The sequence below is a fragment of the Solea senegalensis genome, linkage group LG14 (genome assembly GCF_019176455.1).
Source record: "Solea senegalensis isolate Sse05_10M linkage group LG14, IFAPA_SoseM_1, whole genome shotgun sequence".
NCBI lineage: Eukaryota > Metazoa > Chordata > Actinopteri > Pleuronectiformes > Soleidae > Solea > Solea senegalensis.
Window position 1 is genome coordinate 15,560,166 of NC_058034.1, and position 27,902 is coordinate 15,588,067.

Consider the following 27,902-nt stretch of genomic DNA (forward strand, 5'->3'; position numbering starts at 1 on the left):
AGCGTCACGAACAAAGCAAAGTCAGTAACCACAAACATAACATCTCCTCTTTAACCTCAGCAGTGCTCACATGCGTGCGTGCGCACGCACACACACACACACACACACACACACACACACACAGGCCTCAAAAGTCAGGAGAGAAATGAGCTCCAGCTCACAGCAGGGGTAGGGGAACTGGAGTGTTCGGCCGAGTAAGAAATGTGTGTGTGAGAAGGAGGAACAGGAGGGGAAGTGTTGGGTTTGCGGAGGTGGGAGCAATATGTGTGCAGGAGGGTGACGTGGGTGTGGATTCCACAGCTCTGCACAGACTCCAAAAAAAAAAAAAAAAGAGATGTGCCATGAAAATTCTGTAGATGGAGATCAGCTCCTCCTTCTACACCTCAGCCTCCTCCTACCGTTTCCTTCCCAGCGTCATGTGAGGGCGGCGGTGGTGGTGTCTTCATATGTGCTTGTGTTTGACCGTGTGTTTCTGCTTGTGTGGTAGTTGTTCAATGTTTCAGTCAGACCTGGGAAACGGCTGCAACAGATGTAACTGCTCGTCACCTCCTTAACAGAGAAGAGGCGATGGCACGCGTACTTCCGTCGCCGCTGCAATCCACACGCCGCTTTCCACTTCCTGTCACGTGGCCGTCGCCTCCAGGTAGCTCTGTAGTTTGCGGACAGTGGACTCGTCCAGTGAAAAGAGGTCAAAGTCAAAGGTGGTGTTGGTCACGTTAAAGTGCCCCGTCTCCTCAATCAGGTTAACAATCTGACAGATGAAAAGAAAAGTAAATCATTTTGGTAACTTTTATACAGATAACGTGTCTTTGACTTTCAAGTTTCGAAAAACAAACCAAAGAGTCACTATTATTTCTATATATGAACAGAATTAGACTGGTTAAATAGAGCCAAACCTTTCAAGAATTTAGCATTTTTGACAATATAACAAATGGAGTCATCAACATGATTAATGTGTGAACACACACCTGCTGTAGGACATTACGCTCTCTTAAAGCCATCAGTCTGCGATGCAGGTCCACCAGTTCTTCCGTGTAGGCCTGCACGATCCAGACATAGGATTAAAGAGCAGAGTGAACACAGTCAGTACAAGATTAATACAGGAGCAAATTATTTAAGTGTCCTACTGAACACACTGAAGCCTGATCCAAAAAATGCAGGGCATCGAAACCCATCGGCCCCAAAAATCAATGATTTTATGTCGCATAACATGTCTCAGTAAATGATGAGGACAAATGCGAGACGCCTCACAACCTCCCTACAGCACGTCACAAATGTATGACTCTGATCACCTAATGTGACATAGTGACCATCATAACAGACCAAAAGATCATATAGTCTGACCTCGCCGTCACTCTTAAATGATTCTCTTACTCTACAGTTATTTAATACTTGTACATTTTTCGAAAGTATTTAAGCTTCAAACTGTTGTGTTACAGTAAAAAAAGACTTGGTTTATGCAGCGTGTTGTCTGACCACAACTGAAATCAGGGATCGCAGCATACGTTTATGGATGAAGTCTTTTTAAAACTTTGTAAAGCTCTGATCTCAGGGAGGGATTACACGAAGACACAGAGAGCAACACTGAGCCTAAACTCCTCAGAAGGAAAGATCATAATGCTTAAAACATCATACTAATCTGGTGACCCAATCTGGTAGTTTTTGCCTGGTAATAGCACTTTGAATCACATTAAGGTGGTAGAACTTTCTTTTGTATTTAGTCAGTGTGTGGTTTGATATCTAATAAAATTCATCAGTTGAACTCTGTAGATGGTTTAATTCAACTTTCTCACTACACCTAAATCATCTTGTTCAAAGACCAGAGTCTGTCTGCAGATGTGGATCAGGTCACAGCATGAATTGAACAATATAATATTGCATGTGTGTGTGAAAGTTAAAAGCAAAAAAAAGTTTGATTTACCCTTCCTACCTTGTCGTATCCCTTCTTCAACACCTTCTCTGAACGAAACGAGGAATCTGGACTCTTTCTGCCTGACACCTGCAGAACAGAGATCAGAGAAGGAAAGAGGGAGAGAAAATATCAAGAGAGGGGAGAGAGATGTGGAGAGATGAGAGAATGTGATGTGAGACCAGAAGACTATGAAGGATCCCCATGACATTCAACACAGCTGAAATGTAAAATGGCTTGGTACAAGACTATCTGCCTCCTCTGAGCTTTCAGACCACTTTTCAGTAGGAAAAGGAGCTACATTTAAAACATTAAAAATTCACTATGCTTTAAAATTCATGACTCATCTCCATTCCAACAAATGGCTTTGAGACCATTATTCTAAAACTGCTTTTTCCAAAACACACAAAACAAATTCTTCTAACATTCTAACAAAATCACAGTTAAGCTTCAGGAGAATGCTGTTAATGTTGGCAGAGGATAACGCTGATATCTGAACATTGAAGATTGCCAAACAAATAATAAATAAACAGCAGGTCCCACTCAGACTCTGTTTGTCTTCACCTGTCTACACGTTTTATTAGTTGTTTTTGAGACAAACAATTTCAGTCCCTGCCCATGTGTCAGTGAGAGAAGGCAGTAAAATGAGAGTGTGTGTGTGTGTGAGACTCACTTTGTTATTGGAGGAGCTGTGTTTTTGTGGGGGCGGGGCAGGGTCTCGACTGGGGCGGTGCGAGCCATCACTGCTGTCACTCTCGCTGTCCAGGCTGAGTCTGAGAGAGGGTGATACGGTGAAGTCAGATGTAAATCACACACAGACAGGCAGAACACATTGTGATGCTGCTCAGCATTGTACTTAAATGCATGTGTGTGAGAATTTATCATAAGGTTTGGTTTGTGTTCCCAGACTAAAAAAAAAACATCAGTCAATCCTGACTATTAAGGATTAATTAACATTTAATTATTTGTATGACTGTAAAAGGTCGATTTGTGAGTATATATATATAAAAAAAAAGATACATTATCAAGAGATTGATGATTTTATCTCTTTAATCTCCTGGTCACGTGGTGTATCTGTGCTTTGAGTCTAGATCTGAGTGCTACAGGATGACAGAGTCATGGCAGGTTGTGCTGAAAAGTCAGAAGCAGTGTTTCACGTGCCCTCAGAGCAGGAAGCACAAAGAGTAGAGAAAGGGCTTTGTCAACTTTATACCGTATTTCTGGTTCTACACCATAGATGGCAAAGTAGCAAACACACATCTGCGGACTAAGGTCTGGATCTGTGCAGTGAAACAGTGAAGTCCAATAGCAGAGTCCGCCTCTCAGGTGACCCCCCTAACGACCAGCTCACACCTCATCTCAGGTGAAACCAACAACCTGAACGATTTGCATTGAATACCTGGTACTTCCCACTATTTAGTCAGAACTGAAGCAGCCTCTTGGATAAGAGGTGAAACATCTTCAGCTCAACTCAAGCAAGTCGAGTCGCCCACGGCCAACTACTGAAGAAGATTATGACCTGGGTGGCTGAGAAACTCCACCGACATGTAGCACTGCTATGTTTATGATGCTATGCTGTGTGAGATTTCTGCAATAAAGTGACAGACCTAAGTTGGACTACAATTTTAAGGCAAAATATGCCAAATATCTGTGATCTAGTTTTCTTGCCATTAATGCGTGTTTTAGTGACAGCATTCTAAGTGGATGCAATGTAAATACTATTGAAAGGAACAATTCATTTACTGATGTTTAAATGCCGTCTTTGGTTGGTGTTGGTGACAGACGGCAGGGCAAAATCACAGAGTCTAGAAGCGAAGGGTCTTCAAAGAGACTTACCTAGAGTCGCGATTGGGGGGATTTGTTTTGATGGGTGTTTCCTCCTCTGAGCTGCTGTCATCATCATCTGACTCTTCCGACTGGATCTCCTCCACCATGGATCGTAGGGGTCCTGGGACAGAATCAGACAAACTTACTATTTTAAAATGCTATTACAAAATTATGATTCAACTCATGACACAATCCATTACTGTATTATTATTCATATGTATATAAACAAACGCCCTATCAATATCTATACATCTTTTAGTATTCTACTGCAATTGAATCTCAACATAAAATGGCTTCTGCTCTTAGAAAAGAAACTGTACCTTGTCCTTGTTTCTGTCCTGGCTCAAAGTCTGAATCTGAACTGGAGTCAGAACTGGAACTGGAGTTGGAAGGACTGGAAGGTGCAGACTGCTGAAGATGAAGAAAAAATGACAAATGAACAGATGGTTGATACGTCACCAACCAAACAAAATGCAGTGTATATCCATATCAACGCAGCTTCATTATGTACATGGTAAAGAGATAGTGCTGTATGTATTTTTACGTTGTGGCCACAGTCACATTTCTATAACTCTGACCTTTGACCACTGAATTCAAATTAAGTTATTATCGAGTAAAACAGGAACATTTGCATGGAGGTCCTGATAAGTGGCACCAAAATGGCACATTCATGAAAATAGTTGCACTAATCGACAACCTAAAACCCTTTACCAATTAATATGAAACTATAGTCAAACAGCCCCTTTTAAGCACAGTGGAGTAGTGTTCTCTCTGTGTGCTCGCAAGTTTTCTCCGGGTACTCTGGTTTCCTCCAACAGTCAAAAACATAATTGGAAATTGCCGGCAGGTGTGAATGTGAGAGTGAATTCATTGTTGGTAGAGTCGTATAAAGTCACATTAATTTACTTAGGTGAAAATCCCTTTACCACAACAGCCCTAAGTGTTGGTTTATTAATCAAGCCATAATGAAAATAATTATTTGCAGCACTAGATGAAACATCTTATTGTTAAATATATACGAGATATAAAAAAGTTCCCGTTTAGCCCGCTTACCTCTGACTTTGAAGATGCCTCATCTTCTGAATTTGACTCTTCAGACTCTGGAAGTTTCTTGGGCTCCTTCAGCTCCTGTGTGTCGTTTTTTCCTTTGGGCCACCGACCCTTTTCCTTGGAGGATTTCTTGTCGGGATAGGGCTGGCTGGCTGCAGATGAGGAGACACGAGGAGACGTTCCTGTGAAGGCTCCACTGGTCGGCCCCTTTGGCCCCTCTGAGCTGGCCTTCTTCTGCTTTTTTGCACTGGGTTTGGGAGATTCCACGGCAGAGGGTCGTTTACCCGGAGCTTTGGAATCTGCCGACCCTCCCCCACCTCCTCCCCCACCACCCCCTCCGCTCCCAGCCCCCCCTCCTTTAGGGGACATGCCCTCCATCTTTGACTCCTTCAGGGTGAGCTTAGGCTCCTTGAATGCAGCCTTGGGTAGGACCTTAACTTCATCTTTCACTTTGATCTCTGGCGGCTTTTTTGAAGATGAGGACGAGGAAGACGAAGGATCCCGGCCACTCTTGCTGCTTCCATCTCTGTCGTTGTCTCCTTTTGTTGTGGCTTTGCTCTCAGAGTCTTTTCTGGGGCGTTCGCGATGTTCCTTGGTCAGTTTATGCGGTTTCGGTCCTTTGCTTCCACCACTCCCTTCTTTGCTGGGCTCCTGGGGAGAGAGAAAACAAAGCAACCTGTGACATAGGCACTTTATTCTCACAGCATTCAGCTCAATGCCAATCAAAGGAAACAGGAACACAAACAAGGATTAAACAATTGTGATGTCAAAACCCCTATTACCAAACAATTATCACTTTATAGCATAAGTCGGAATACATCCTGGGATCTGGGATGCATGCAGACCACTGAGGTTTGCACAAAACACAACAGGAGCTATATTATCAACAATATTTAGATACTGGTGATGATGTAACAAAATGCAAATTTTAACTGACAAAACGATGGCAAACAAAAAGGCACTCAAACATTTATTCAAGTTAGTCAAACATTTGTGGTAGAGAGGTGCATACAAACTCACCAGAACAATAGGAGTGGCTTTTATTTATAGTTCTGTCATCAGACGCGTACAAACCTCGCAAAACCCCTACTGCCACAACAGTAATGTACAATAGGTTCAAGAAATATGTAAAAAGGAAATGCTAATTTACACTCAGCTCCTCACAACACTTTTATCCCTCTCTCCCTGCAAACATGTTCAATGTCACAGGGATTAAAGCAACTGACTGAAAACACACTTTAAGAGAGACTGTGCACTTTCTTCCCAAACGTTTTCATGCAAAATAATAATACAGTGTGTACATGCACTTAGCCCAACAGACCTTCAGTTTTCTAATACAGCATTCAAGCAGTAAGAAGGCTTTAATCTACACCATTTAAATACTCAGCTTTTGTATTGTCAGCTTGTTCTAATGTAATTACAGTGTTTTCAATCTTTTCAATAAAACTTGCAAGATAAGACTTTGTATTGTAGTCCTACAAATAATCCAACCGTTACATACATCACATAAATATGCAAGTGTTTCATGCTGAGCCTGGCCCTTTAAGAGAGGATGTGGCCTTGTGGGTACTCAGTGTGTGTGTGTGTGCGTGTGCGTGTGCGTGTGTGAGAGAGAGAGAAAGGAGAGAAGACGAAAATGAGACTAAGTGCAAGTGCGATGTGTACGGTAAGCAGCCACAGCCTGTATGAAACTCCTAAATAACAGGACTAGTATTCTGGGCTCATTGACGGCCAGTTACTGAAAAACATTATGTAGTTGTTTATGGCATTAGTCAGCTCGCCTTTTCTTTACTACATATGATGTTCACTTAGGACAGTACCCCTATATTTAAATAAAAGTTAATCATTGAAGTTGTGACTTTGTGGTCAAATGAAAGACAAAACTGAAAATATGAACTAACCTTTGACACATGAGAGGTCTTGGTCTTCTTGGGGTCTGAGAAGGCAGAGAGGGGGATGGTGGGGAGCATTGGGTAATCTGGACTGGGTCGAGACACAGCTTCAGCCCCCTCTGGAACCACTAGCACCTGCAATTTAACAGATTATAATCTGGGTGTTAACTTTTGAAAATGTTACAATTCATTTGTCCCACAGAAAGTGTTAGGTTTGATGGTTTTTCAACATGAATCTGCCTGTGATGTAAAAAAAAACCTTTACAATGTTTTTAATAACACATACTAGAAAATGCATTTCATCAACCTGGGATTATATGACCTTGATTTTTTTATTATGGTATATTTTTAGTACTCCCTGGTCATTTAATAAAATATAATCTAAATGATTCATGTCACCTGAACCTGGATAAATGACTGAATGCGTTACTGAATTTAAAATGAGTTCAGCTCAGTTTTTGTAGAACTGATATTTGCCTTTTATAAAAGAATGAACTTCCTTGCTACAGGTCTGATCACCCTGATTAAAGCACTGACAAAGAAGTAAACAGCCTCTTGTGTGCACACGTCAGTGTCGTAATGATCCAACTTTTAGTGTTTGGTAAAAGCTGTTATCAAATCTTTCAAGAGCCTCCGACAGGATACAACTTAAACAAACAGGAATTTCCTTGAAACTACACTCAAACACCTCACGAAAATATAGTCACTAAACAATACTCAGTTTTATATCGGTCTGCTATTGGCTAAAATCACTGGATCACATATTGGGAATAAAAGAAAGAAGTAGGTCAGATGTGATCTGTAAATATAACATATACACTTCCCCAAACACTGAGAACACGTATATGTAGTAAAGAGAAATGTCTGCCATGCAGTTTGAGCACTGTTTTACAAATGGCTGGTTGTAGCTAGGTGAAAAATGCATTAGTCCCTGTCGACTGGTCAATTTATGAGTCGATAGGTTCTGGTTTGAATCAAATTCTGATTGGTCGACTTTTTGCCGTGTGAATTTCATTTGATTTCCAAGTGCTAATGGGGGTGTTTTCAGAGCACCTGTTTCACAGGTAACAGCGCATCTTCAGAGAACACCCCCCTTGTTTTCAGTATTTTGGATTAGACCAACCCACAAGAGACAGATAGATTAAAGCACACCCGGTAGTTTTATTTAACTTTGAGCGTTTCATTTTAGGCTACAGTCAGTCCTCCTCTAACATCCATGTCAAAAACATCAGCAGTGTGGCAACATTTTACAAAAAATAGATGGCAGGAAAAAAGTCAAATGCAAAGTTTGCATATCACAGCTCGACTACAAACATGACATATCATATAAAAACGGTAAGCTAACTTGTCTGCGTTATGTTGCTCCGTCTGTTTTGATATTAGAACATATCAGAATTGGCATATTTCAATGTTTTAGTCTAATCGTTGATTTGTTTTATAACTGCAGGCACAGCCCTAGACCCAACATACAATATATCAGGGCTCTTTTTTATTTAGAGAAAAAGGCTAACTTTTAGTTGGGCTACTTCAGCAAACAACCAGAGTGGATGGTCTACTGCTAACAAAGACTTGTCATTTTCACCACAGTTACTCAGTAATCAGTCTTGTGTATTTGTCTTCCTCACCCCTCCAGCTTTGATCAGCTTTCTCCTGAATTCTTTGGTGGGGTTGTTGAAGGTGAGCTTCTCACAGCGCAGGTGGTTGACTGGGGGATTCCCTTCTAAGTTAAGGAATAGATCATAGTTGAAAAACACCTTCTTTGGCTCCTCCTATAATTAAAAAAAAGATATTTTTTATTAAGTTAATGTGTCATTTGTACATTCCTGTAAAAGCATGAGTGACAGACAATCATTTGGCTGTGTTACTACCCAATCCCCTCACAATACCTACATATTTCACAAGAAAAGAATGAATGAATGAATGAACGGTCACTTGGGTCAATAAAACACACACACACGACTGGTGCACTGATAAGACACGACTAACATTCATGAGGGAAGGTGGGGAGGTTTAATGAGGGGGGGAAGTAAACCTAAGGGAAAGGCAAGATGGATCTTGCTTCCTTAAAATGTTGACATATTTGTCCACAGTGTTAATTGCGCGCTAAATGAGGATGTAACATTTTCTAAGCACTCCCAAGGTTTACTGAAGACTTGGTGGATGCATGTTTCATTTAAGGGGCAACTTAAAGGTCCAAGAACCATCAATCTTCTGGTGTATGAATGAGGTGTACAAAAAGGTTCAGCAATAGTAGTCCAGATAACGCTCTTTCAGGGAAAGCCAAGACGTTCTCCAGTATGTCATGAGTGTACTCTGGGGTCCACTACGAGTTGGATCGGCCAGCAAAACCTCCTGGACATCACCAAGGAGGTTTTAACTGGCTCCTTTAAAGCCAAAAAAAGCTTTTCTCCAAGCTCCATTCTGATGTCTGAAATCCTTACCCTATTCATAAGGGTGCATCTTGTCAACTTAAGCAGGAAACCTTTTTTAGACACAAGAACTTGACCTCAAACTACTTCTGCAAAACCATTAGCCTCAAGACTCAGGAAGGAAAACTGAGGCAGAGAATTACAGACTCTGACTGGTGATATCGTCAGGCAATGAAAGGATAACAGTGAGGAGGTCAATTACATGGCAACCTCCAGCATGCATTAGGACAGTGTGCAGCTAGAATGACAAGAGTCTGCATCACCAATTCTGAGGCCATGTTTCTCTGCTAGAAAAAGGTGGATTGCTCTCTTGGTTACAGTGATCGTGTATTTTGCACATTGACTGATGTTCTGGTTATATCCCTGACTTTCACCTATTGTTGACCTTCATTTAAAAATGTATTTTTATGGGTGGAGTGGCTCAGTGGTTAGGACCGGTACCCTGTGTGCGAACTACATCATAGTCACAATGGTCGCAAGTTCGATTCCACCCCTGGCTGATTGTACTCAATTCAATTGTAAGTCGCTTTGGATAAAAGTGTCTGCTAAATGACATGTAATGTAATGTATTTTAAATATTTATACAGTCAGCAGCACAAAGATAAACATGGGCCCACTCAAACTTACCTTGTTCTTGAAGTAAACCTCAATAGGCATGAGGAAGCCTGCGTAGCCCGACTCCTCCACTTTGTATGGAGGCTCCTTGCATACTGAGGACAAAACATGCCAATGAATATAATTACAACTTTACTGTATTTACACTTTGTTTTATTAATATAATGCTGCCCTGAAAAAACTGTTATGAACAAATCCACCAGTGTATTTACAGTCTGTATCAAATAATACTACGTTGAACATAAAAAACAGCAATGCGGACAAGCTCCATTCATAAATGACCTCAAACCAAAAGGAGGATTCTGCAGCTTCTTACAGGGATATGACAGGTACTAGTGTACTTCTTATCAATAATGAGAAAGTAAATCACTTTTCAAACAAACCTTATGCAATATAACAATTTTCTTTGTCACCATTTTGTTGCAAACTGACGACAGTTTTAAACGGTCTGATGAATAACGCAAGCAATATGGGAAAAACATCTCTAAGTTTAGGAAATTACAGCAGGTACTTATAATAATCATCAAACGTAGCCATTTGTTTATTTTCCTTAATATCCCTATTGTATTTTCATTAACAAGTCTTAACCTGCTCTTTTCTCTGCTTGTATTAACACCTCACATTTTCCCACCTGGGGATGAACAAAGTGCTTTCTTTTCTTATTTAAGGGACACTACAGATTTTTTAAAGATATGAAAAATATGGCAGAAAGGGCAATCTCCCATAATTTGAACCCCTCTATTCACAGTGTTTTAACTCTATACTGAATCTTCAGCACTTTGCATTAGGGCTGTAAAGTTCCGGTCGACTGGTTGATTAATCAGTCAATATGTTCTGGTTCGACTCAAATTCTGTTGACTTTTTGCCGTGTTAATTTCATACAGTCTATGGTTAATTTGATTTCATCTGGAGGAATGTACCAATTGCTAATGGGGGTGTTTTTAGAGCACCTCTGTTCCACAGATCACAGCATGTCCGCAGAGAACACTGCCCTTGTTTTCAGTATTTTGGATTAGCCCAACCCACAGGAGACAGAAAGACTACAGAGCGTCCGGTGGTTTTATTTAATGTTGAGCTACAGTCTGTCCTCCTCTAACATCCATGTGAAAGACATCAGCAGTGTGGCAGCATTTTACAAAAATAGACGGCGATAAAAAAGTCAAATGCAAAGTTTGCCAGCAACAGTTTGCATATCACAGCTCGACTACAAACACGGCAAATCATATAGAAAGGTAAGCTAACGTTTTAGTCTAATAATCATTGATTCGTTTTATAACTGCAGGCACACTCGCCCGCAACAACGGCAGTGATCTATTAGTGTCTCAGCTGCGAAGCTGAGCTCCTATGTTCAGTGTCGCTCTGTGTGAGGACATGCAGAGACAAATAATCTAAATATTCCTCAACAGTTGATATCATCAACGTAGTATAGTATAGTATATAGTATATTTTCGGAAATCATGCACTACGATATTGCACAGATGTCCCCCCCAACTAGTCGATTTTGAGTCGAAATTTCAGGGCTTCAGTTGACCATGAATTTCTTTGGTTAATTACAGCCCTACTTTGCATATCATCTACCCGACATGAGTGAGACATAAAAAAAAAAAACACACACTTTTTTGTCCTTAGGCCTTACCTCTCTTGGGTTTTGGGAAGCTCTCATGCAGGCGGAAGACAACCTTCTCTACAAAATGCTGGATGTCACCAGTTTCTGGTCCTCGGACGAACACCATCCAGTCGTGGGTGAAACCCTCTGATGTCACTTTCTTCCTTAGCTGGGCTCTGTGACCCAACTCCAGCTTTACCTGCACTGTGCACTGGAAAGAGATGAGCAGAAATAACAGTCAATAACTGTATGAATAAACAAGAATTTCTGCTTCCGTTTAAACTGCATGGTGGATTCCCTGCTTACTCATAAACAAACAGTAAATAGTATGAATAGGTTTGGACACATCTGGTCAACCTTTGTGAATTTTGTTAAGGGAGTAAACAATGACCTGACTTTTAACATCACATTGCACAGACTGTTTTAAGCAAGTTTAGGAGAATTCAACCTTTTACTATTTGAGAATAACAAACAAAGCTGCCATCCACTGACCAATACTTAGTAACACCATGTCTGGTAAATATCACAGCTTTATTATTTGCTTTTTGCAGCCAACCAAAAGTATTTTCTTTTCTGGTTAGAGAAAATTATGATAGGTACAATAGTTAAGTGTCTTTTGGCAACACCATTCTTCTAAATTATGACAACCCCAGCAACATAAGAGGCTCAAAGAATGATCGATCTACTTCTTTACATAGAAAAAAAGACTGACGGTCTTTATGAAATTCCACAACTTTTATTTCTCCCAACATTTTTATAATTTTAATAACATCAGTCCATGGGGTTTGCTTGGATTGAGCTTGTTCTTCATTTTCTCACTGGTATTTCCTTAATAATATAATTTCATGATCATAAAACATGACCTTGAGCTGAACAAGCAATGTAAAAAGGACTTGAATAGATGAAATAAGACATTTCGCTAAAATAACAGTAGAGTATTTTATGTTTGATTGCTCCAGGGACTTGATGGTTGGAGAGCATGCCACACAACTGCAATATTGGCCCAATTCCAGCTGTAAACCTTTGCTGAGTAACCCCTTCACACGTCTTTTGTTTTCTATCCAAAGCTTTATATTAAATAAATACAGAAAAAACACATAAAAACATTGTTACAAGTAGGGTGATATTTTTCTTTTGTTAAAGAAAATGTTTTTGACTTAAAAGTACATACACAAGCAACACCAGCTGTGAGATTAATCCAAAGTAACTATATTTCATTAGTTTCTGATTCCAACTTGAATAAAACGTCAATTTCTATTTTGAGTGTGTGGACTTTAGACTTTAGACAAACACTAAGCTGGACTAATGTCGGGACGGTCCGTGTGGAATGGGTGTGATTAGCTGCCCAAGCCAACAGATCTCAAAAAGGTTAGCCCAGAAAGAGAGGACACTCTTGCTGCACTACCGCTCTTAGCCAAGCATTATAACTGCATCGGGACACAGCAAATGACACCGTGCTGCTGCGGTGTTGGTGATGATTGTCACAGCAAGTGAAGAGTCTACAGAGATAGAGTGCAAACGGGAACAAGGGGTGGGTGGGTGAAGAGAGGGGACAGATAAAGGCACTTTATGTCCAGGGAGGGACTGAAGAATGTGGGGATTTGGCCCCGGCACTGAGCAGCTCGTGAGCTTGAGCTGAGTGGGGGGGATTAGAGGAGACAGGACTGAGATGAGCTGGTCCAGCTCTCTCCAACTTACTCACTCACACACACACACCTCCTCTACCTGGCATCCTGCCCAGCCATTCTGTGGCAGTAATGCCCTTAAACTCCAGACTCCACCACACCCACAGTGAGCAGCCAGGGAACACTACCCTGCCGACCCCCCCAATCAACCCTCCAACCCCTGAGGTGTTCCAGGAATGTGATTAAGACAACATAGAAATTGGGACAACAATGAGTCACAGTCACAGACAAAAAAAATCAATTCTGTAACAAAAATTAACAAGCTCAATTTTTAAATTAAAGACAAAGATGATGTCTTCAGCAGCTGACTTACTAACTTAGAATACATTTTTGTTCTGCGTTCTAGTGTGATAATTGGTGCCAATTCATTTTCTATCAAATAACTAATATAACATTTATAAAACACATCTACAAGTAATTATTATAACATGTTTAGTTCCAGCCAACAATGAAATATACACCCTGATGATGTTATTTAATGCCCTATTTTGCCCTAAAATCAGTGTAATAAAAAATGGATTTCAAAGCAGCAAATGATCATGTTTTAGAGTTAAGTGCTCTGCTGGAGGAAATACAGAAACATGCTACAAACTGCTTCGTCAGAGACTGAAATTAAGTGAACAATGTCAAACTGTAAAAGTAAGATGTAAGAAAACGGCCAAAACATTCATAAATGTATGTCCCAGAAGGCAAAATGAAAGTCGAAAATATAGACTGTGTGGAACTTCCTGAAAATCACAAAGCCTGGAGACATGCGTCCAGAAAACAGTCTTGTCTCTCTTAATCACGGCATTGTACCAGTAAGGACAACACGTTTAACCATCCCTGACTAAAGGCAGTGCAGGGGATACGTAAATAAATTGGACAAAGCCACTTATACCGAGATGATGTGTGCATGCCCTCACTTTCTTTCACATAGACAGTGATCCAATTGAGGGAAAAGCAAATTTTGGCAGACACACTGGCTCCCATGAAAACAATGACCTCCCAGCTGCCATGTAAATAACACTCCTCATGACTGTATTAATCTCATTCAGCTCATGACTGAAATGAAAAGTCAGAGAGCTTTCTGAGAAGAGGACACTCACAAAACAAGCAATCACGACAGTGGTTGTGTTTAATGAAGCTGCAGGTTTCTGCCAAAAACCTTCACCATGCACAAACTTAAATACATGAAAGATGATATGATCTCAAAAGGTACCGGCACTGGAAAATGGACAATTTTCGAGAGTCACGTGGGAGGTCATAAATAGTCTATCTGCAGCAACCAAGACAGTAAGTACTGCAATAAGGGTGTGTGAATGAATGTAATTCCAACCGCAGTGCTCAGAGACATGTCTGCTAAGTTTTATCTAAAAAAAGACAAACATGAAGCTGATCAGCCATGTAATGTTTTTATCAGGTACTTCTAGCTCAGCTACTGAAGAGTATCAGTGAGTGTTGACAAAAAATGTCTAGTTTATATTATACAGCTAAATCAAAATATTTTAAATTTCGGGTTGTTCCTGCTGCATGACCTGCACTATAGTCTATACTAACTTCAGTCATGGCCTACAACTCAATAGCTATCATCATATTGCAGTTTGTAGGAGGTTTTTTTTCCAACAAACTGACAACAGTGCATATGTTTGCACATCAACATAAGAACAAATTAATGCAAATTATTGACAGGCAACATGTAGTAGACAACAATTTAGACATCTTTTTAAATTAAAGCAGAAGAGTTACTCCACATTCACAGATCTCATTAAAACCTCAAAGGGACAAATGCTGAATGGGGACTAATTTCAAGAGAGTCTGAGCCACTTTCCGTGTGTGTGTGTGGCCTAACCATCTGAAATATAGTCCTGAGTAACCTCAGGCATTCACAGTATCAGCCATTCTGAAGTAGTATCTCCCTTAGAGTTGGTAGATGTGTAATTCAGTTTAACCACTTTCCTGCTTTTTACTAAACAAATTATGTAGCTTTTAATAATGACATAAATCTTTACTAAGCACACATACATTTGTATGGTAAAGTATACAATTAAATGCAAGATTCAAGGATTTACATGACAGCCTTTAAAGTTCCAGTGTGTAAGAATGAGTGACATCTATTGCACATCAGTGAACTGTGGTGGTGTTTGCAAACCAGCAAATATATAACTTCTTTTTCACAACTCTGTCCACTCTCTCTGTTGTGTCCTCTGTCTTCTTTGCTGTGGTCGGAAACATTGTTTTACATCTGTGTTTCCCTCTTTAATATTTCATGTTCTGTCTACTATGTTTCTTCAGGATGCTGTGAAAACATGGCAGTACCAGTAAAGCATGGGCCTTGCCTAAAGTGCATATACAAGGCTTGTTCTAAGGCTATGAAATAGAGTTTTGTATTTCATTTAAAAGCGATTCAACACTTGTACGACCATACTTACAGGTAATATATAATCTCTGCCAATAAACCCTCCTAAATGTTATTTCTCACTGGACAATGCATTGATTACCATTCATTTGCACAGCCTAAACAAAGTGTTATTTCTAACCTTAACTAGGGGTGGGCAAAAATATGGATTTGGTGATATATTGCTGTCTTTCCTTGTGCGGTACGATAATCGTTACACCAGGGCAAATGTCAATATTTGAATTATAAGTGAATTAAAAGTAATAAAGGTAAACAGTCCCTGCCAGTTTCACTCGCCGGGCATTAACACTTCATGTCTCACGTGGTGATGCTGCTCAAATTGAACGAGGGAAACTTGGGCAGAAGTTACCTGGGATAGTGGTGGCTACGTTAAGAGTTGCCACATCCATGTTCAATACATGGACTTCATGCACTTTAAACTTTACACTGACTTTTTGTTTTCTTCAGTCAGACAGATGATACGACGTATCGCTAAATGATCTTGCAATATATTGATTATCACAGAATCGTTGTATCATGATATTATTGGTATCGTGGAACATGTATCATATTGTGAGGTACCCTGTGATTCCTATCCCTACCCTTACCAGTTAATGCCCGACCACAACCATAACTCAACTCTGAACAAGTACACCAGAAATTCGGTTCTGCTTAATCAGGACCAGGTTTGGGTCTCCATGAGGACTACTGGTACTGACGTGGTCAGTGTTTATGCCAAAAAAAGAGATCCTGAAGAAGTAACAGACACACACAAGAACACACACACACACACACACACACACATAAGATTTGTCAGCTTTCCCACCATGCTTACATGCATTAAAGTGTACAATCATTGAGGTGCGTAAAAGTACAAATGTACCTCAGGCTGACACATAAAGCGAATTTTCAGAGGGTTTACAGTGATTGTTAGTATTAATAGCATTGCATGTGTTCAGGTTCCAGGCCGCTGGCAGTGGAGACACCACCCCGCCTCTGTGCAGCCTAAACTGGAGGACAAATCTTTTTCCCAGCGCCTTGTAGTGGCTCCTTAGCCTTTAGCCAACGGCCGCCACTCTCCAGAAAGGTAGAGCAAGCTAGCTGAGTTAGCTTAGCAACGCGAAACATCGACTCAAAATGGGCTTCGGAATGTTCCATTGAATGCATTTGCTCCTTATTATGAAACAAGGCAATGCAGATTTAAACGGAGTGTGAGCCGTTCCTCGTGTGCCCGGTTGTAGCTAACGCTATGGCGAATGGTGAGGCAGAGTGAAGCTGCAGCTAGCGGTAAATACCGATGTATGAGTGGCCAGCTAGCATAGCTCCAGAACCAAACAACTACGAGTTCATTAGCAGCAGGAGCGCTTTTTTCTCTCCCTCTGTTCTGGCGACAAGAACACAGGATTCACGGCTGCCCGCCCCGTCTCCACTTCACCACACACAGAAGCCACTGTACCTGGTTCTCCATGTTTCTCCGGCCTCAGTGAATGTTGTATTTATTTACAGCGGCGTTTTGAGAGCGTCTCCCCTGCCTCCGCTCCTCATTGTGTGTCAATCCTCCAGCCCAGAAGCGGAAGGGAGCCGCGTCCCCTCCCCTTGCATACGGCCGCTGGCAGGCGACCAAAACAGAAAGCTCCCGCAGCCAATCAGAGTGCGGTGAATTCAAGCACTCTTGAAACGGACCAATCAGTGCACTGGGAAGGCGGGACAGTCCCCGAACTGCAAATACAATTAAAGCATTTAGTGGGGGTTTTCTCGAGTGACAGCGGGCTCGTCCCAATGGCCACAGCTCTGTTTCAATTGTAAAATGCACACGATGCTAATTGATTGATCTAGATTCAATTGTACGGGTGTCACACTCTGACTATTACCATTACTGTGACAAATGCATTATCAATTATCTAACTCCTGCAACTTGAAATACAACAATTACTTTGCAACAGATAGATAGATAGATAGATAGATAGATAGATAGATAGATAGATAGCTAGATAGTCACAGGGAAACAGAAATTTACTAGTTTAATCTCTAAATATATAATGTATTTAATACATATTTCCTAAAAATTGGATGTAAAAGTACCTAAAAACTCATCATACAACATGCGTTACTGTCTCAGTTATACTTACATAAACCATTCATCATCATTAAAATTGCTATGTGGTTGTTCTTTTTCTCCTAATAACGAGTTAGAGTCCACTCATTGTCAAGTCTCCATAGTGCTCAGACTTTGATGTGAGATTATCAGGCCTCAGCTCTGTGACACAAGGTCACCACTCTCTCATTGCATGGGTTGGTGCCCCACCTTCTCCTGTGCCTCAAAAACTGACCAGCTTCTCCCCTTGAATCAAATCTGACACCTGGTTGTCAGAAAAGGCAGTGTCCCACTTGTGTGCAGAGAGACAAATGAAGATACATTCCACGGGTTTCTTTTAATAGCAAATAATGTTCAATAAATATTAAGGTACTTATGGTCATCATGAATTTCCCTTAGTAACTGTATTAATTTTTGAAGCATTTTAAGCAAGGCTTAGCTCTTTTCCATGTGTAATTTATTTTAAAACCGCAGGTGAGGGCAGGATATGTTTGGCATCATTAAATAATTAAAATATAACATTTTCACAATATGTAAATCAAGTGATCTGAAAAAGAGTGGGAAGGACACGTCTACACTTCCTCTGCACTCTGTAACAGCCTGACAGGACACTTCTGACCAATTAAAGGTGACAGCACTCCTACAACGTAACCTTAAAAAAAGAAAAGATAATAAATACGATATTAATATCAGCAGAGCTTTTAAGTTTCAGATGGAGAGATTGCTGTGTATGAAACTAGTGTGTTTGTGTTTGTATTTTGACCTTGTGGGGACATTTTGTCAGGGCCCCACAACTTTAAAGGGCCTTTTAAGGGTTAAGACTTGGTTTAAGGGTTAGGTATAGAATTGGGTTTAGGTTAAGTCAAGAATTACAGTTAGGCAATTAGTTGTGATGGTTAAATGTAGGGTAAGGGGTTGGGGAATTCATTATTTCAATGTGTCCCACTTGCTATGGTTGATGATGGGTAGTTGCTAAAGATGATTATGCAAAAACGGTGACAGTTAGAAAACATCACCTCCTGGTGGTGACAGAAAATAAACCAAAAAAAAGTTTCCTCATGATTTTTGGAATAACTTTTACAGGGATTATTGTATCAAACAAATTTGATGAAAACACTCAAAACACATGGTATATTACATCGGATGAATATCATAAACTATTGTTAAAGGGTGTTGCCATGGCAACGGTACAAAATGTGATTTTGTCAATATTTGACGTAAACCCAAACTGTTAGAACTTTGCGAATCCTGGTCCAATCTGAATCGAACTTTCTACGATTGATCTGGCCCTGAAGATGTCTATATGAAAATATTCAATGTGTATAAGGTACCTAAAAGTGGTACTTGAAGTATCTCAACGGAAAATGACTTTGGTAGGAATTGAAGTCAAGGTATTTTTTATAATATTACTTAAGCAAAAATCAAAGTATATGACATGACACATAAGCAAAGTATATGACATTTACTGTACTTAAGTATCAAATGTAATCTTTCTGAAATAAAATGTACTAAAGTTTCAGAAGTAAAAGTAGCAAAAAAATTGCCATTATTATTTATATAAAGCTTTATAAACACAAAATTGCAGTGCAAAAAGTAGTTAATCCTTCATTTATAAAGCATATTCCATCCCATGTTATAATAATATGCTTGTATAGAAGAACTTTTAGCCATAAATCAAAAAAAACCTATAACAATTAGAAAATAGGGGAACATGAGGTGTAATCTTCTCCTCTAACAGCAGAGGGCGCCCTCAGCCCATGCAGTTAAGATTCACACTTGACTGTTGTTGACCTTCAAACAGTTTGAGATACAGTATTTCCTTAATTTCCTTTTTTTAACCAGATCAGTTTTCAGAACTGGAGCTTTAATTTTTACATAATCTCAGATTAATTGGACAAAACAGTGAACCTTCTGGTTTAAAAAAGGTTAATCTGGTAGTTTACACAAAAGGTTCAAGGTTCAGTGGTAGATTATTTGTTTGTAAAATCAAAATGTTCAACTCTCTCACTGCTTAATCCAACCGTAGACTTTTAAATATCAATGGTTTAAAAGCAACATACTGTATATATAACACATCCCGTTGTTTTTAACTAAAAAGTAGAATATTATAACTTTATGAGAGGCATTTTACTTCTTTAAAAATAAAGATATTCAAAAAAATTGCAGTTCATACGCACAGTAGAATAAAAAAAATAAAACAAAAGCGTATAATGCAAGGTTTTTATTTTGGGTTTTTTTTGTAGGTTTTTTGGAATACGGGGTATTTGCCAGGTGCAAGATTCAAAAAGGTAGTAAGTAAAAATATTGTGTCTCAAAAAGAACCTTTCAAAATTGTTGGCAGAGAAAAAAATAAATACACTTCATATGAACCCATGTTAACATTGAGGATTATGTTCCATGAAGGCACATCTCTTCTTTAGCTCACTCTGCATGTGACTTAGACCCCTGTAATTGTTCCTGTTTGTGGTTTTAGCTTTGGGTTCCTAAATGGAATCTGTTCCCTTTGTTCGTGGGACTCATTAGTCATTTTTTTACACCTCAGCTACTTTCATCTTTGTTATGTTCAAACAATATTTGATCTCATTTGGACATTTGGTCTTTCTTTCAAACTAAAACAACAAATGAAAAAACTAGGCAAACATTAATTAACATTGTAAGTATTTTACTGTGTAATAGTGGCCAAACCACAATTAATCATACATACAGTACAATACACAATACGTATAAATACTAGAGTAAGTTAACAGATATTTGATCTCCTTGTCTTACTTCTCTCGGAATTTCAGGGAAGCTCTTATGCACATGGACGACATATTTCTCTTTCTCCACAAAGTAATAATTTAGATCTCAACAACCTTCATATGTAACTTGGTGCTTTGACTTGACCTTGTGGTCCAACTCCAGCATCACAGATGAGTTGACACAGAAGCATGCACTATTATATTATGGGCCTATAGGGTTGGGAGCAGACACACATTAGTAAACAATAAAAAAAGAAGAATCAAGAATCAAGTAAGAAACCAAAGATGGCTTTCTATTAAGACCTAGCCAACCACCAGGGGGCAGGATATCGCCTGTCTTAGCATGGAAAAACTTCTTTCAGAAATTCAGTAAGCAAGACAAAAATCCAGGAATTGCCATACTTCATCTTGACAGCATAAAGATGTAGGTTTGTTCTGATTGATTTGCTCCATATGTGAACAACTAACATTCAGTTTTGTGAGATGAAATATTACTTAATCAACCATGACAGCAATATTTGTGGATTGTGTAGGACAGTCTAGAGTTGAACGTTCTTGTCTTGTTTCTGGACTGAAAAAAATTTAAACGTGCATTATATCTTCTGATTGAATACTAATGAGTGCCCCTCATTGCCAAGTCGTCGTGCAGAGATTAACAGGCCTCAGCTCTGGGACACAAGGTCGCCACTGATTTAGTCTCCCTTGTCCCGCCTGGATGATTTTTACTCAAAGTCTTTTCAACAACTCCAACTATAATATAATGTGCAATGTCCAACAGTTGTCCTACATATTGTCATATCGTGCGCGAAAAGCATACCGTCTCTAAAACCTAAGCCATACATTAGTGATCGCACTAATGATGGCTCTGTTCTGTTTGTGTAAGTCAGGACAGTGTGACAGTGAACCAGCATGCACACTGAAACTGAGGAAGCCAAATGGAACTCAGCCGTCGTTAATGTGATTAATTACATGTGTGCTTTTCCTACTGTGACCTGTCAAAATGGCTGCTGAATGAATGAATATATCAATCAGGGTCCACACCCTGTTGACTTCTAAAAGAAATATTTTCATAATATAGCCTCAGTGTAAACATGAGATGTTTGTAACAATCTTCATTACAATAAAACCAGAAGTGTCTCTAGGGAAGCAGAGAGTTTCGTTGATATATCTCACACGATAAGTGAAATCTTTGGAGCTCATTTGGATTTTGACAGACTGATGAAAAGTCACTTATCCTCTGCATATCACAAGTGAAATGAGTTAACTGTTGGTTTATCCAGAAGATTCTATGTCTCTCTAGATCAGAGTGATGGCTCAAGAAGGCTTATGAAGACAGTGAACCCCAATCTGTTCTAGAAACATAGACCAACACATCAACAAATGTTAAAAAAATGACAGATAATTAACTCTCATGCTGTATCATGCTGTACCTGCCTCTTTGATTTATCATATTGTCCCAAATTCAATTCAGTCATACTTCAGAGCACAGGGTGCTTTCAAATGTGTGTTTATCATCACCGCTCACATGATGTCGCTGTTGAACACTGCAGAGCAGAGAAAGCGTGTGCATTTCTTTGTGTAAAGGAGCTATTGTTCCATCAATTGTGTCCTTCCTGAAAAATCCAGTGAATGCAGCCACAGTGTGCCTGAATATTCTCAAAACATCACCTCAACAAAAAAAAGGCTTTTCCTTGAATTGGAGCCAGTCATACAAAAGAAAGACATCTATATTGTAGAATGGTTATACACTTTAGAGTCGCATTTAAGTATTTTTGCAGAGACGGAGACAAGCTGATTCTTTAACAAAGTCAAAGAAGGGTTTGTGAACTGTTTTAAGAGTCCTGACTTTAAAACAGTGTCAAATTAGGGCACTCCTAATTCTAATATTACTCAACTATTATTTTACTTGTCTGGAGTTATTCTCTGACAAAACAACGTAAACCCTCAGTTGAGGTTAAACAGCTCAATCTAACCCCATATTTGGACATATTGAGATCTTCTAAAACTCCATTTCAACAGATTTCACTGAAGAATAGGTCACAAAAAACAAACACAGGACACAGGTTTAATCTGTCACATGCAGAATAAAATGTGTATCTAGAAAGTATTTGCAAATTACTTGATTTATACAAAAACACACATGCTTTTATATATATATATATATATATATATATATATGTATATATATATATATACAGTATATATATATATAATATATGTCTATAGACATTTTGTAATTTAAAAAACACATTGATAGTCATTGTGATAAACAGTGTAAAAATATCAGTGAAGCTAATGTTCATCTCTCATGCACATAAATTGAAGTTCCAGATCAGTCAACTATGAAAAAACATAATCAATGCTTGAAAGGAAAGAGACTCAAACAACAGGTTTGATTTACATTAACGTCACTGCATAACTCGTAAAAAAAGTCATTGTCACCACGACAACCAAGTATAAATAACTCAGATATAACTGTGCTATAACTGTATATATAAAGATAGATGGTAAATTTGATGTGTACATTATGCATTCTTGTTCAGTGTAGGTGGCCTGTTTGTTAATCCACCCTTGGTGGAAACAAAACAATTCTTTTTTTTGCTTTGTGTTCTACTGTCAGTCATGAAGTGAGATCAGATTCTTCAGGTTTAAATTCTGGTTGGTGGCAACAAACTTGTTGCACAGATTTGATGTAACGGGTGTCTGCTGATGAGGTCTTTGTTGTGGTTTAGAACAGAAGAAATACTGTGCTAATGTAGTGCATGAATAGAAATGTTCCGCTTTACGTTAAAACACGACTGCGCTAGCACCGCTTACGTGTTTTAGAAGTGCTCTTCAGCACAATGTGAGGTAATCCAACAGCCCATTTATCACACGGCCAATACTGAAGCCCAGGAAGTGAGTACGGTATCTCATAGTTGGCGTCCAGGTAAGCTATCAGGGTGCTGCCATAAGCCACCGCCATCACAATGAGAATGTGCCTGGAGAATACAAAATAAAATTAAAATAAATATACCGTACGTGATCATGTCTTTGACAGAAACAACCTTATCTCATTGCCTCATAATGTTGATAAGAAAAAGAAAAAAACAGGACATAACTAAGCCAGGACCTACCAGATACTGTGCAGGTAGCAGAAGTTTATCTTCTGCCAGAAGCTGCAACCAAAACGGTCGCCGATCCAGCAGGCGATGGCGAGCACCCACAGAGCCACCGACATCTTGGCGAGTCGCAGAACCTTCGGGTCAGTGCAGCTGCGCAAGAGAGGAAGAGAGAGAGAGTTGTTTATCACAATGATAAAACAACAAACTGCACCACAAATACACTCACAGGTGCCTGAAAAAGGGCCACATTTTTCATACCATCTCATCTCAATCGCAAGAGTGTAAAGCAGATGGAGGCCAAAGCAGTTTAAAGCGTAGGCGTTGGCTGTGGGTTTGACGAACGAGGACACCGTGGTGATGACGGTGATCAGCATGACGAGCCGTGAAAATGTAGATCTGCGGTGAAAAAAGGACAGGAAAAGGTTTATGTGAATGTTCTCTATAATGAGACATGGAAATCATCGAGGAGTGAGACACCCAGAAGGAAAGACACCTGAACTTTAGTTTTAAGTTCATGCAGGAGATGGACAGGCTGTCTCACTCTTGTCCAAACTCTTGACACATCATCACTGTCTCAGCTTGTTAGAAAGTAGTTACTTATTTAGAATGTTATCAATCATTTCCATGTTATATTTCTGGATATCTCACTAATCTTCTGCTGGTTTATCCTCCACATGAGGGCAGGGTTCACCCTGGACAGGTCGCCAGTCCAGCACAGAGACAATTTAGAGAGTCCAATTGATCCCCCAATCCCCAAATATGCATGTTTTTGGAGTGTGGGAAGAAACCAGAGAACCTGGAATACCCCACACACACACGGGGAGAACATGCAAACTCCATGCTTCAGAAAAGGGCCATGTTCTGACTAGCTCACAAACCCGGGTCTTCTTGCTTTAAAGGCAGCCATGTGGCCCTTTTCTGGGTACCTGAAGAATATGAATTCACTATTCACTCTCTTTTATCGCTAATTGTGCTCTCTCTATCTCCTCCTGAGAGAATTGATACACCTGTTGAACAGGTATTGTACGGTGGAAGTTATTGCTGCCGTTTCTCTGAATCAAAATAATGGAAATAAATGGCTTGTTTTCTTTATGTTGAACAGTGAGCTGCATCTCTCATACTGTCAAACTGATTTTTATTCTTATAAAATGACTTAAAATTAGCTCTGAGAGATTATTCCCAAAACAACACTCGGCCTCCTGACTCTCAGTTGATCCAGTCATGCTGACGAGGACAAACACAGTCCAACATATGAGTTTATTTAGCCAGGGCGGTGTTTCTTCAGGTGCTCATGAAACTTTCATTCATCTTTTGCCCACCTTGTGGTTAAATATTAATAAAGAGTAGGTGTAGCTCCAGTTCCTCACAATAGTGAGAACCCCTGTCTGTCACGTTCAGGTGAAGACGACGGCACCAGTGTGTCTTTGGAACAATGACACTTGTAGGGACTGTCAGCACAAACAGCTTAGGTTTCAGAGTGACGCTATGACATTGTGGGTGCTTTTCTATTGTCTTCTTATTATTGAAGGATAATTGAGCATGGAAAGATGTGCTGTGCTGCGTTTGCTGAATAACGGCAGAAGCAAACCTGTAAACAGTAAACCACGGTATGTAAGGTTATCATACGTACCTGTCTTTTATAAAAGAGGGAAACAGTCTGCGGGGAAACCAGATGGCATATCCCACTGCCAACACCCACAGGATGGACAGCTCGTCCAACATCTGGCCAACAAAACTCAGAGTCATGTGGAAATACGCCGAGAAGAGCCCTGAAAGAAGAGAAACTGTTAAGGAATACAGAATAACTAAAAGAGACATTTTGGGAATGTATCTAAAGTTAATCTAAACTCTAATTGATAATGGTTTAGTCAAAGAGCAGAAAATATCTCCAGTTTTCTCGAAGTTTCTTCTCATTTACAATCAAAATGATGGTGGAATTTTCCTTTTTAGTTGATTATTGATTGACAAAACTAATGAAATATTCAGTCAGTCAATACAATTACCACATGTGATCAATTGAGAAACTGTTGGAGTTGTTAATGACCCACATCATGGTCATTACCATCTAACATATAAATAAATCTTTGTGCCACAGTGCTGGTGGACTTCAGGTTCATTTGGGGATCAATACACTTACTGCCTACTTGGCAGTTGCTGTATGGCGACATTTCATCGTCTGTCATCATCAGACAAAGATAGTCAGATTCATTCATTCATCAGATTAAAACTGAACCAACAACTTGAAACAACACAGAACAGTTGTTCATGTCTAATAGGCTTAGTGACTCATGTCCACGTGAGGAAAACTGATTTTCCTTGAGATTCAAGACACACGTCTGTAAGTATTATGAAATGGTGAGTTATGGATGAACTATGTAAGAACGAGCGACTGACCGACAAAAAGCATCATGATCCAAACCATGTGGATTGACAGGCTCCTCTCCTTGGCGTATGGATGCAGGAGGTAGAGCATGACGGGAGATATGAAAAAGAAAACAAAGCTGCTCATCTGCAGGAGGAAGCAAGCAAAAAGACAAGCAAACAAGCAAAAAGAATGTTAAAAAAACAACAACGTTATTTTAACTGGCAACACAAAACATGTTTGTGTTGATGGAGAACTTACAGTGTTGAAATATTCCACCACATGCTCCGAGTGTTTGTAGTTGTCTTCACACCAGTCAATTTCAGAACTTTCGTAGGCAAAAACTCCTGCCATCTTCTCACTGGAGTAGACGCCTGTGAGACAGAGAGGGACCAGAGTGCACCTGTTTGTATCTCATCTGTTCTCCACACGAGGTTTAAACCGTGGCAGGACATTTGGTTTAATGTAAATGAACTTTTCCCGTCTTTTATTCAAATGTGGCACCACACAGTCAGCAGCACACTTAAATGCAGATGCGAGCGTTTATCAGTGCATTTGTCAACAACTGTAACTGTAGAGTGATGTCATGTATCAGTGACATTCATAGGAGAATTCAGAACTCAAAACACATTCTTCTCTGGTTGTTCTCACAAACTAGTGCCAGGTATAACCAAACATCTAATTCTTCAAACTTCAGCTGTAAATGTTAAAAAGTAGTTCCAGCCCTTTCCCCACAAGATTAGTGATCAAACACCTGTTTGGTGAAGTCATTTTAAAAATAAATTGTCCCACCCCCAGCTTTGCTATTATAATTGATTTAGAACTGATATACTGTGAGTGTGACCATATATTACTCAACAACAAACCCAATGACAATAGCTTTTAAACTTATTATTTTCTGTACTTTATATGTAAAAAAATAAATATGACAAGGATTTACAGGTGTAATCTAATAATGTGACTACTGAATGACCACAGTAGACTTGGCTGACTATACATTTTTAGTTTGTACCACAGACGGACACACACTACAACAGAAATAACTACAGAGATATGACTATGACTATTTGACACTACTAGTTTAAGAAAAATGGGATAATCTTAATTTGAAAATATCTTACAACATGACCCAGTTACTGTTTTCTTCTCTGCTTCTTCTCACAAACTAGTGCCATGTGTAATCAAACATCGAACTCTATCAAACAAACCCATTGACACCAGCTTTTAAACTAATTCATTTCCCCCAGTAAGTTGTACTTTATATAATGTATTCATGTATTTTTTAAATAAATTACAGAGGCATACTTATAACTGATACATTGTGAATCTAACATTTACCCAATTTAGTATTCAACAACAAACCCAAGTAGCTATACCAGCTTTTAAACTTGACATGGAATATGAGAAAATTACTTTGTACCACAGATACACGCGCACTACAACAGGAATAACAACCGGATTATTCTAGCCGGAGTTGTGAAACAGTTTAACATTTTCCAGTCAGTTTCTCTAAGAAAGTATTAACACACGTGAATCAAAATCAGTGGAACTGAGAGTGACACGGGATCGGATCTTACCCCCCATGTCGCCGGTGCGTGAGTGCTGCTGCTGCTGCAGCTCCTGCTGCAGGTGGTGCGACAGGTGCGGCTCGTGGGCGGAGCTCCAAACCGCTCCCGATCCTGTGTCATCGAGGGGAAATTTCTGGAATGGACTGATTAATTGTTTTGTTTTGTTTTGGTTTTTTTGTTTTGTTTTGTTTTGTTTTACACACACACACACGCGCGCACGCACACGCACACGCAGGTGTAGAATAATAAACACGTGTAAAATGAATACCTGATGTGAGGAAATGACTGCAAACACAATACACACGCAGTTAATTAGATATGACAAATATTTAACATGATATCCGACCTCGAATGTATCGAATGTCATGTCTGTGTAATAGGTCTGCTGTGGATGAGGAGGTTCAACCATGTGTGTCCATCTGTCTTTAATGCACCAGGTCAACACTGCCACCGATGGAGATTTCAGAATAAAAGCAGCCAGACACACGTTCTGTCCAATTTTTAAACAGAAAACAAGTCTGTTTTGTTTCAGCTGAATCATCTGTTGCTCCTGAAAGATGAGTGGTAGAAAATGTGCTGTGTGAAAGTGTGAACGGCAAAACTGTAGTATAACGCAGCTTTGAATGGTCATCAAGACTAGGA

General features: G+C 39.6%; 2 protein-coding genes across 4 annotated transcripts; both read right to left on the reverse strand.

Moving 5' to 3' along the window:
- Positions 1 to 321: 321 nt before the first annotated feature.
- Positions 322 to 16,927, reverse strand: mllt1a (MLLT1 super elongation complex subunit a). 3 transcript variants are annotated; one of them, XM_044044634.1, is made up of 12 exons: positions 16,847 to 16,927; positions 11,359 to 11,539; positions 9,735 to 9,817; positions 8,304 to 8,447; positions 6,688 to 6,813; positions 4,790 to 5,437; positions 4,057 to 4,144; positions 3,746 to 3,857; positions 2,583 to 2,682; positions 1,931 to 1,999; positions 969 to 1,040; positions 322 to 751 (listed from the first exon to the last, which is right to left on the reverse strand). In XM_044044634.1, exons 1-12 carry the CDS (start codon positions 16,856 to 16,858, stop codon positions 623 to 625), a joined length of 1,764 nt encoding a protein of 587 aa, XP_043900569.1. In that variant the 5' UTR covers positions 16,859 to 16,927; the 3' UTR covers positions 322 to 622. The 3 variants fall into 3 exon arrangements, with proteins under 3 accessions (XP_043900569.1, XP_043900568.1, XP_043900567.1); XM_044044633.1 differs by having other exon boundaries at positions 4,057 to 4,147; XM_044044632.1 differs by having other exon boundaries at positions 1,922 to 1,999; positions 4,057 to 4,147.
- A 5,526-nt stretch (positions 16,928 to 22,453) lies between these two features.
- On the reverse strand, positions 22,454 to 27,293 carry acer1 (alkaline ceramidase 1). The gene is made up of 7 exons (XM_044044577.1): positions 27,270 to 27,293; positions 25,954 to 26,066; positions 25,725 to 25,839; positions 24,961 to 25,099; positions 23,589 to 23,726; positions 23,343 to 23,480; positions 22,454 to 23,207 (listed from the first exon to the last, which is right to left on the reverse strand). The coding sequence occupies exons 1-7, from the start codon at positions 27,274 to 27,276 to the stop codon at positions 23,030 to 23,032; spliced, it is 828 nt and encodes a 275-aa protein (XP_043900512.1). The 5' UTR covers positions 27,277 to 27,293; the 3' UTR covers positions 22,454 to 23,029.
- Positions 27,294 to 27,902: the final 609 nt, after the last annotated feature.

Bases quoted from the DNA above. Each gene is read 5' to 3' on its own strand.
- mllt1a (XM_044044632.1), bottom strand. The intron at 8,448-9,734 runs GTAAGTTTGAGT...TTTTAATTATAG, and splicing joins AGGTTTACTTCAAGAACAAG to GAGGAGCCAAAGAAGGTGTT. The intron at 3,858-4,056 runs GTACAGTTTCTT...ATTCTGTCCCAG, and splicing joins AGGACAGAAACAAGGACAAG to GACCCCTACGATCCATGGTG.
- acer1 (XM_044044577.1), bottom strand. The intron at 25,840-25,953 runs GTAAGTTCTCCA...TTCCTCCTGCAG, and splicing joins TGGTGGAATATTTCAACACT to ATGAGCAGCTTTGTTTTCTT. The intron at 25,100-25,724 runs GTCAGTCGCTCG...CTCTTCTTTCAG, and splicing joins GATCATGATGCTTTTTGTCG to GGCTCTTCTCGGCGTATTTC.